A 10,409-nucleotide genomic window follows, 5' to 3' on the forward strand; every position below is an offset into this window, starting at 1 on the left:
AAAAATGTTTTATTATTTTTATTGGAAGTCAAATATTGTTACCTTAACTCTTAAATGAGTAATTTACTTGTTAGTGTAACGGTATTATATTAATGCTAATTGTGCAGCTCTGGGCTAAATATTCTATTAGAATCACAATACTATTACTAAAACTAACTTAATCAAAGTTATGAATATGAAATCAAATTATGAAGCACAATATTTTGACTATGACACAACACCTTACTAATAATTTATAACTTGATGACCAAAAGATCTATAATATCATTTAACTATTCTATTAATATTTAATAAATTAATAACTTTATTATAACAATAATTATAATGAATATTTATATAGTAAATTTTAGTTCCACTATATTGTATGCTTATATTGTGATTCTACAATACATTTGAGGTTCACCCTTTAGCACTGCTTTTCACCCTTTAGCATTGCTTTCAGATATAAAAGAAATTGTCTTTAAAGAAAAAAAATCGGAAACAAAAACTAAATCCCTGAATAATAAGCCAACTTTATAAAGTAATAAATAGCAACTTTTGAGTCTGGAGCCGTTGGATCTCCTAAGTTTAAAAGAACATATTTTACTAACGGCCCTTCTCTGAGCAGGGAGACATTGCCCAAACGATTATGTCATATTCAAATACAATCATTTGGAATAATGATTTACAACACGGGTATCTTTTTCACTATTTTATCTGGTTTCACTCTTTGCCACTGTGAACTCCATCAGCATTCTGGTGGTTAACGCCAACAACTTTTGTCTTTTTAGCTGAATCTTCACCCAAAGCGTCGCTAATTTCCCTCTTGTATGTGTAGAAGCAAGAGACAACCAGAAAGAAAATATAGTTTAAGATATTGAGTACAGCTAAGAAGGCATAATAGTAATGGAAGCGTGAGGCATTCACGTTATCCAATATCCAGCTTTGGTGTCCCTTTCGCCCTGTTACGTTGTTTACAGCAGTGAGAATGACACTGTTGAGAAAGGAACCAACGCCCAGCGAAGCTGCATAGAATGAGGTTCCAAGACTTTGCATACTCTCAGGTGCTTGATCATAAAAGAACTCCAGCTTTGCAACTTCTAGAAAGGTTTCTGCTATACCCATCAAACCAAACTGAGGAAGCAGTAAGAAGATGGTTCGAGGCACAATTTCATTCGCATTATCTGCAAGCCCGTGGCTTTTAATAACATCTAACCTTTTGATTTCTACTACTACAGCTACCACCATGGCAATTGTATATAGTACCATACCAGCTCCCATCCTCTGTAGTATAGATATGCCTCGTGGGTTTCCTGTGAATCTTCGACAAACTGGGACTAACAGGCGATCATAGATTATAAGAGAGAGAAGCATTGAAGATGTGAGAAAAAATCCAATACTACCAGCAGGAATTTCGAAGTTAGAACCCATATGCCTATTCAGCGTCATTCCCTGCTTTATGAAGAGTGTGGCTGATTGATTTAAGAGAGTACTCGGGAAGATGACCGCCAGCCAAATCGGAAATATTCTTAGCAAGAGCTTTGTCTCCTCCACATCTGTCACAGTGCATGGGCTTGAGCCGGAGGTGTTTTGTACTGCTGCTCTGTCCATTGAACTGTAATTCAAAACTAAGCTATATTAGGGTTAACTTCACTTTTCAATACTGAAACACCGTTAGAACAAATGTCGTAGAAAAAAAAATGCATCCCCTAGGAAAGTTAGATTAGGGTTAAACTTAGAAGGGTATATTAGGGTTAGGTTCTAACCTCATAACTTCCGTGTGACCAATTGGGTATCGACCCTGACTAAGGTATTCCTTTGAATCTACTTCATAAAGGCACAATGCATCGGTAGGAACATGCACTTTCCAGTTCTTAATGACCATAGCTATGACTTTTGTCACTCGCCTTAGTGGGTTACCTGCACTAGGTTTATGTCTATATAGTGAAATTCCTACCATGAACAGTACATAGGATGTGATTAGGGCTGCCGTTGTGATCCCAGCGGCCAACCCCCAACTGATGTTATCTTGAATATACACTATGAATGTCTGACCAACCAGACTTCCACCGAAGACAACAAATATCCACCAATTGAAAAATGTGCTCTTCCTTAACTTTTCCTTTGGATGAAACTCATCAAACTGATCTGCACCGATAGTGGAGATACATGGTTTGGTTCCTCCAGAGGCTGCAGCAAGAATATACAAAGCAAAGTAGAAAATCCCAATCTGCAGAGATGATGCCTTTTGGCAAACTTCATTTGCTTGGCACTCTGGCGGTCTAAGAGACCTTAACGTAAATGCTAGAGTCATAATCCCCATTCCCTGTGGACAAGGCAATTTATTAGGTTTTTTTAGAAAAACCCAATACCTGATGCTTATAGCGAGTTGTTTAAGAAAGGATTAACAGTTACCATGATGTATACAGAAGAAAATATTATGAACGTCCAGAAGCGGCCTATGTATGTATCTGCAATATATGCTCCAAGTAAAGGAGCAAGCCAGGTAGTGCCAGTCCAATTGCTGACGTTTGTAGCAGACGAAACGGTACCTTCATGCAGCTTAGTGGTTAAATACACCACCAAGTTTGCCCATATGCCCGCAAACGCCATTCTTTCAACAAATTCGTAGCCTGTACACAGAATCAAAACTACCTTCTTTGTAAGATAATGAAAAGAGCTCAAGGTTAGAGCATTGGACTTTCAACATTTAGAGTAATATGGAATGTGAAACTATAATTTGAGAGACTCGATTCTCCTATTATCGGTTATTAATATGAAGAAGGTTTCTAATAAGCGTGAAGTCTTAAATTGTCTCTTTAATCTTTAAATAGTAGATTTCTAATGTGGAAGTCGTATCTAAGTGTAAATAGATTTCTATTATAAAAAACTATCTACTTAATGACTCCCAGCTTTTCCTAAAGAGTTCTAACTTGTATTGGCTCGAATGAACGAGATTTTGTTTTATGAATAAGGAATCGAAGAAGGCAAAAAACACAAAAAGAACTGTTAAAATGCAAGGGTGGATAGAGAAGGACTAAGGATAAGATACCAATGATTAGAGAACATGCTCTCCACCCTCCTGTCTTTTCTCTTACAACTGGTTTTCCTCTCAAATCAACTGATCCATCCAATACCAATTCGGCCTCATCAACAACCATGGTTCCCCTGGACTTTAGCCCTGTGAAAAGCTCAAGCTAAATATTTGAGTTTCTAAGGGGATTGTGTCTCATTTCGCAGAGCCTTTGGCCCCTCTTTATATTCATTGTCCTGAACACTCTGTGTAACACGTCGGTTACAAAGGTTTGAGAGTTTTGCAGATTGAATTGTTTATCTCGAATGGGTCAACAATGCTTAACAATTGGATCAGTCCATTTTTTGTGTCAATTGTCACATGGTAGGGCCGGGGTGTCGTAGCTATACGTATTTTTTATTTAAGACCAAGTCAATAATGCTATATAAATCCAATTTAATTGAATTAGTTAAACGAAACAAAATAAGAACTAATTTTATTCGTCGCCTAGCTCTGTTGATTCTGCATCCACAAGCCATTTAGTTCTCTGAGAATCACGACAATTTTTTTAAGTATATTAAGAGAGAAAACTAATTTTCTAGTCACTCTGCAATCACGCCGACAATCGTAAAAAATCAAAATTTCTAGTCATATGCTATTTAATTGCTCTGAAATAATGCAGACATTTATCAAATAAATTAGAGTGGGGCAATGGATAAGCACTTATTTTTAAAATAATGATATTTTTTAACTGATCTCTGTTAACAACATATAAGAGTTTGTATCTGTTGGTAAACAGATTTGTCATAGTAGAATTTGCCCAACGGAGTGTGTGGCAAACCGTTCACAATAGTTGGACAGACCCTTGGTATGCGGCTTTCCTCTGCGTTTAGAAAGGCAGCTCCCTCGTATGATATAATTTGTAAAGGGTTTTCTGAATAAAGAATCTAAAACTAAAAGGTGAGAAAGCTCATGATGACGAATGCACCACACGACTCCAAGGCTTTCCTGAACTACTAAATTAAAACAGCTAATAACAACAATTAAGATCTACGCTTGAAAACTATTACTAGCACAATGCTGATCCATAGATTCATCAACATCTACACCATACCGTGAGAATGCTCACTACAAAGAGAATCAAAATATCTAACAATTTAGATTTAGAAGAAGAGAACTCAAACTGCACATTCCTTTATTTTCTTGCACCAAGTACCTAATAGAAATTTCTGATTACAAAGACAAAATTTGTACATACTTTCCAAATATCAACTCCTAATCAAAATTTCGGCATAGTGCTCCCTTTTTCCAAAGCCGAAAAGTCCCTTTACAAAGCCAAAAGGTGTCCTTATATAGATGTAGAGGTTAATAACTACCTCTTTTTGGTTAATAACTATCTCCCAAATATGTGATTTGGGTGAGGTTAATTAACCTCAACAAAATTAACCAAGAATTACTTGAAACTTAGTCCTCACGCCTTCTGAGAGGATGATTGAATAATTAATCTTTGTTGATATCCTTTTGATATTTGAATGATTCATTCAAGTTACATTACTTTATTGATGAACACATATCCTCCTTCTCATGAAGAGATCAAGAGCATGTGATGTGTACGACTGCCCTGAATACGGACTTTATGTTTATAATCTCTCCAATTGTGCTTATCTCTAAAAAATTTGCTTTCCTTCCATGATGACGTCTAAAGGCTAGCCCTTATATAGACACAAGTACCAAAATTCTCATCTGTCTTGCAATTATCACATATTGTGTGAGAGTATCACATAGCATTCCATTGAAACAATTAGGCACCCAATCTATAATTTGATTCATGCATCTACAAATATTTGATAAAAGTTGACAAACTTTATGATTCATGCAATTACTACAATTCCTACTCATCCTCATCAAACTTAACTTCTTGAACCTTTACCATATCTATAACTATGCTTGCATCATGCATGGAAAATGACTGTGAATGAAATTTAAGCAATGTGGTCTCATTTATGTCTGAACTGGAGAAATTAAAAAGATATCTTGCTCGGACATCTCATGCCAATTCTTGCTCATTCCACTCTACTCTTCTACAATCTAGAGACAAAATCTATTGAATGATTAATCAATTGTAATGTCCACTAAAAAAAAATCATTTGTGCTAAGGAATATTGGATCTAGGCAATTCCATCAAAGAGTTTGTGGGCTTTGTCAAGAAATTTGAATTGGTTTGTATGAGAAAGCCTGTCGATAATCAAATTTGCTTCCTTGCCAGCCAACTCGTAAAGATCTTTGGGATCCTCTGGCATTTTAAGATTTTTGCTCTTGAATGCAACTACGATTACCTATAGAATTCGAGTAAGAGGACTTGTTTGTGGAATTCTGATACAATAAGTATTATATCCCAGCAAAATGCAAATCATTCCAAAGAAAATAGCCCCAATTGAAATTCCAAAGATATCATCTCATTGCTCATTGTTCTAAACCCAACCTAACATTACCACTCCAATTGTTGAGCCCATGGTAACACTGATGCATTGCTAACACACCAGGGTAAACTTTAAGAAAGCCGCCTCCAAAAAAAGATATAAAATATTAGCGAATCTTTCATTATTTTGAAAAAAACAAAATTATTTATATTGGTGAAACTCTCAATTTTTTATTCCAAATATAATTAATTTTGGCAATTATTTTTGAATCATAAATTTTTTTGTATAAAATATTGACGAATCTCAATAATAATAGGAAGTTCATTAATCACCATGGAATATTACAAATCAAAATTGAACATTTTTTTACCTTGTGGAATGTTATGAGAATTGTTACATATACTTTAAATCAATAGAGAATAATAAATATTGGTGATATATCCCTAAATTAACTAATCATTATGATAATTATTGGTCAGTTCAATTTAATTTCTCCAATAGTATATTATATTTAGGTAACTCAAATCTATTCATGTAATGAATATTGTGGCGAATATTTGAGTTTAATTTTTTCAATAAAATAAATTATTGAGCGATTTTAAATATTCTAGAACTGAATTTTATAAAACTATGGCGATTTAGGTTGTATCAAATCTTAAATTATTAGCCAAATTACTAGCCAAAAAATTCTAAAATTAGCCAATTTACGAATATTAGCCACTAAATTATACCCTATAACACACACATCTACACAATAACCATTTTTAATAATCCACCCATGGACTCCCTTCCCTATTCCAAACATCCCATGGTGGACCAAGCTTGAAGGATGCTTGCAAAGGTAAACCTCCCAAGTTTGTCACCCATTGGCAACATATCACAGAAAATCTTTAGAGCTTCCTGCCCCTGTCCACAATGAAGATAACCACCCATTATCACGGTCTAGTTAATAATATCTCGCTCAGGCACTTTTAAAAAAAAAACATTTGGCATGTATCCTTCATGACATGATAGTCCCATCTATGGGTATAATCTCTCCTTCCCTCATAGTGATCAAGGTGTTTATTTCCATGTCTTAGACATATATTTTCTTCAATAATGGTTGTTTCAATAACCAGGTTCATAATAGATCCAATGGTCGGTCGTGCCTTATCATTCATGCATTTGAAGTTTGGAGAATTTTGTCAAATAGTTGGCATGCTTTGTATGAGATTACCCATGTTTGAGATAAAAGTTATCTTCCTCCATTTGCTGTGCAAGTAAAAAGGAAATCATAGTGGATGTTTGTCATATGTGGAATCACATAGAAACGTGATTGCACAAAGGTTTCATATCTATCTTTAGGTAACACTAGATTTCCTCTTTGCAAGGTTGTTAGTAAATAGATTTCTCAAAAATTCATCAGTATTTTTCTTCTTAACCTTCAATATGCCTTCTATCTTGGCACTTTCTTTTTAGATGATCTTACTTCCAGTGCTTAACCTTTATCAACTAAACAAAGAGGTTAATAACTGCCTCCTAGAGGCTAAGAAATACATGTTTTTGGAGAGGTTAATTAACCTACTCCAAAATGCATACTTTGAGAGAGGTTTAGAAAAATGCATTTTTGGAGAGGTTAATTAACCTAATCCAAAATGCGCAATTTGAAAGTTATCATTAACCTTCTGAGAGGTTAATGGTTAATGATAGACTTGAAAACACATATTTTGGGTCTCAACATTAACCTGCGATAAATTGGAGCTCAGAAGTAAGATTTTTAAAATTTCAAGTGCTGGGTGGAGCTAAGGATGAGTTGGAGATATGAAGATTCAAAAATTCATGAAAAATTAGAAATAAAATGGTCATCTCAATGATTAGAATGGGACGTATTTCACACATAACCAGGGGATTAACAGGTTCAAAAGTTGAAACACTTTATGACTGGGCAACAGCTAGCTCTAACTGGGGACAAGGGCATACAAGGACGAAGCTCGAATCCAGAATAAAATAGCGCCCTATCCATTGGGTTATAACATAGAGTCATCTGAGGAACCAATTTACAAAAGAAGGAACAAACACCAAAAATGGGATAGCAAAAAGAAAAATGAATGCACCACAAACTCCTAACTAGACTATGTACAAGGCAGGTTTCTCTACCTCTAGTGACTCAAGGTATAATCATGCAAATCCATTCACAGGGTGGGGAAAATAAATACCATGGTGCACCAACATGTGACAATTCTTAAGCTTCCATGGGTTTGAATATAAGTGTGCTACTTGAATACTAACTCTGAAGTTCATAGCACACCCCAAATCTCTGAATAACAAGAAATATCCAAATAACCTGGCTTCATAAAAAATCTCAAAATTTAAAATCAATCCTAATTCCTGTTGCATGTCATTGATAACTTCATTTTGAAAGAGTAGAAGTATAAGATTCTCAAGTCTCTGAATGCATTTCTAATCTTCCCCTCTATCTGGCAAGCTCTCTAATTGGATTTGTAGTGATTGATAATTATGAAGTCTTGAACTTATTTCTGGCACTAAACACTCTTGCTTTTCCATGGGCATGATCATGGTTGAATCCTCTATAAAATTATTCAAACTAGGATGCACATCCATGTTATATTGAATTTTCTCATGATCCATCTCTTCTTCCTTATCTTCAAAAAGATTATCTTGAAGTCTTAGGTACTGCGAAGTTATACTGATATCATAGTCAACATGGTTGGTCATCACTTCAATTTCCCTTCAATTAATATAAAAATTCTCCTTCTAAAGATCTTTCTAGTGATTAAGACCCAATAATATCAAACCTCGTATTGTATTGCTTTCATATAATCTATGATGTGAAGTAACTTGTGAAGTTATAGCCATCAAACCTTGTCTGTGAATACCAACTTGCGAATCATCAATCGAAACACCTTTCTCCAAGAATAAGGGATTAAAGTAAATATTTTCTCCATAGAGAAATTTACTATCCAAGGATTTTGAGCACAATCTTGGAATAAATACATCATAAGAGTTTGCTTCACAAGATTCCTCCATGAGATCCCCTGCTAACTCATTACTTTCTTCATCATGGTTATTCTTCTCATAAAAGTTCTTTGGCATAGAATTTCTTATTTGAAGAAAAGACTCAAAAAGAGGGTTTCGTTGAACTTTAAATGATCCATAGGAATTTAATTTCACTTCCGTTGGAATAGAAGAACTTGTCTTCATATCCATATAGCTTTCATTTTCAATATGTTCAATGATATCTATCCCCTTTTGAATCATCATTTCTTCTTCAAGGCATCTTTCATGAAATTTTGAATTTGGTATGCATGACAAAGAATCAAAGTTATATGGTTCATCTTCTTCTCCTAGAAGCTGATTTTTATCTTTTTCAGCAACTGATCTTTTAATCACAAGTTCATGAATATCATCAAATGTAAAGATCTCCATTTCCTTAGGAAAAGAAGATATTTGTAGAAGTTCATTGGTGCTTTTATCTCCATCAATGGTAGTGATTTCATATTTTGCGAGAACATTTGAAGTATTGACATGATTAATAGATTCCTCATCGTGAATGATCATGGAAGGATGAATGGGAAGATCTTCTCCACATAGGAAGTCATCATCTGAAGCATCGAGGCACCAAGTAGGAATAAAAGTATTATGAAATTCACCTTGATCCACATTTTCCTCATCTTCAATCATATGTTGCATAGTTTCTTGAGATTATGATATTTATTTTTCTTTTCTATTACAATTGAGATGATTGAATAGTTTTTCCTGGGTTTGGAAATTTTCACAATGATTCCTTGATACATTATCGGACCATTCTTCTTCTATAGACACCATGTTTCGACCATCTCCTTGATTAGATGTAGATTCCTCATCTTCTTTCGTGCATGAAGAACTAGATGAATCCTTTCTAACATTTGGATCAAGAGATATTCTTTTATCAAGAAAATAATTCTTGCGTGGGTCTTCTTTCTCAAGTTCTTGTAGCATTTGAAGTAAAGAAGGATGTACTTTGTTAGGATCTAGGCATGCATTTCAATAGAAGCTTTTTAAAAATTCAAATTTTTTGGGATCAATGGAAATATGATTTTGATGAGCCATAGGTGCAGGTATTAGGACACCTTTTTGACCACCACTATCCATCTTTGATTGACGTGAATCACTTTTCTTATCAAGTTCTTCCTTATGCTCGAATGTGGAATTTCTTTCTAAAAATGATTTTGGTTTGTGAGAGAAAATTTGATTGTCCTTACCATCTTTTTCATCTATCTTTTGCAAAGTCTAGAGCAAAGATGGATGAATCCCTCTTAGATATAGTTTTCGTCCACCATAGAAACTCTTACAGAAGCTAGCCTACTTACGATCAATGAAAACCTGATTTTGTTGGGACACAGGTGCATAAGAGACATTTTTAGTATTCCTCATTGTTGATTTAGATGAAGCACATTTTTCAGCAAGGCCTTCTTTATCTTTATATGCTAAATCTTTTTCCAAGAAGGATTCTTCATCATGAACAAGAAAACCATAATCAATTCCATCTTCTTATATGATCTTTTGGAACACTTGAAGTAAGTGGGGATGAACCATTTTAGGCTCTAGCCCCCTGCTGCCATAGAAATTCTTCAAGAATTCAACTTGTAGAGGCTCATTAGGAAATTGTTTCTTGGGATATGAAAAGTATTCATCATCACTATCGCTATCACTATGAATTTCAACTTTTCCCTTGTACCAAACCATGATTTTGAATTACTACCTTCAAATAGAGTCGTTGACAATCAATCTTTAAAATAGAGTCGCCAACCTTCATTCTAGGGAAGGTACCTTATATCAACCATGTTATTGATTATTGTTCACTTGGTTTGGATGTGACCAAGATTCTGCCTATTTCTTCTTCGAATGACTACTATTCTTTCAACGACTACAATGTTATGACGAATAGGAGCTCTTCATAAGATTTCTCTGAACTCTTCTTCTTCTTCAAGAACTTGATTCACCAGATGGTATTGTTG

General features: G+C 34.6%; 1 protein-coding gene across 1 annotated transcript; it reads right to left on the reverse strand.

Annotated features, from left to right (window-relative positions):
- Nucleotides 1-702: 702 nt before the first annotated feature.
- Nucleotides 703-3,152, reverse strand: LOC149546970 (protein NRT1/ PTR FAMILY 5.2-like). The gene is made up of 4 exons (XM_089794078.1): nt 3,032-3,152; nt 2,395-2,612; nt 1,746-2,305; nt 703-1,594 (listed from the first exon to the last, which is right to left on the reverse strand). The coding sequence occupies exons 1-4, from the start codon at nt 3,138-3,140 to the stop codon at nt 703-705; spliced, it is 1,779 nt and encodes a 592-aa protein (XP_089650204.1). The 5' UTR covers nt 3,141-3,152.
- Between the last annotated feature and the right edge of the window lie 7,257 nt (nt 3,153-10,409).

This window comes from Cupressus sempervirens, chromosome 7 (genome assembly GCF_028749045.1).
Source record: "Cupressus sempervirens isolate cs-2001-9-10 chromosome 7, ASM2874904v1, whole genome shotgun sequence".
NCBI classification, from domain to species: Eukaryota; Viridiplantae; Streptophyta; class Pinopsida; order Cupressales; family Cupressaceae; genus Cupressus; species Cupressus sempervirens.

What these genes read in the sequence shown, in the direction of transcription:
- LOC149546970 (XM_089794078.1), bottom strand. Translation starts at nt 3,140, where the DNA reads ATGGTTGTTGATGAGGCCGAATTGGTATTGGATGGATCAGTTGATTTG. An exon ending in AGCATGTTCTCTAATCATTG is followed by an intron (nt 2,613 to 3,031) that starts GTATCTTATCCT and finishes TTCTGTGTACAG; the next exon opens with GCTACGAATTTGTTGAAAGA. An exon ending in GGTCACACGGAAGTTATGAG is followed by an intron (nt 1,595 to 1,745) that starts GTTAGAACCTAA and finishes TTTGAATTACAG; the next exon opens with TTCAATGGACAGAGCAGCAG.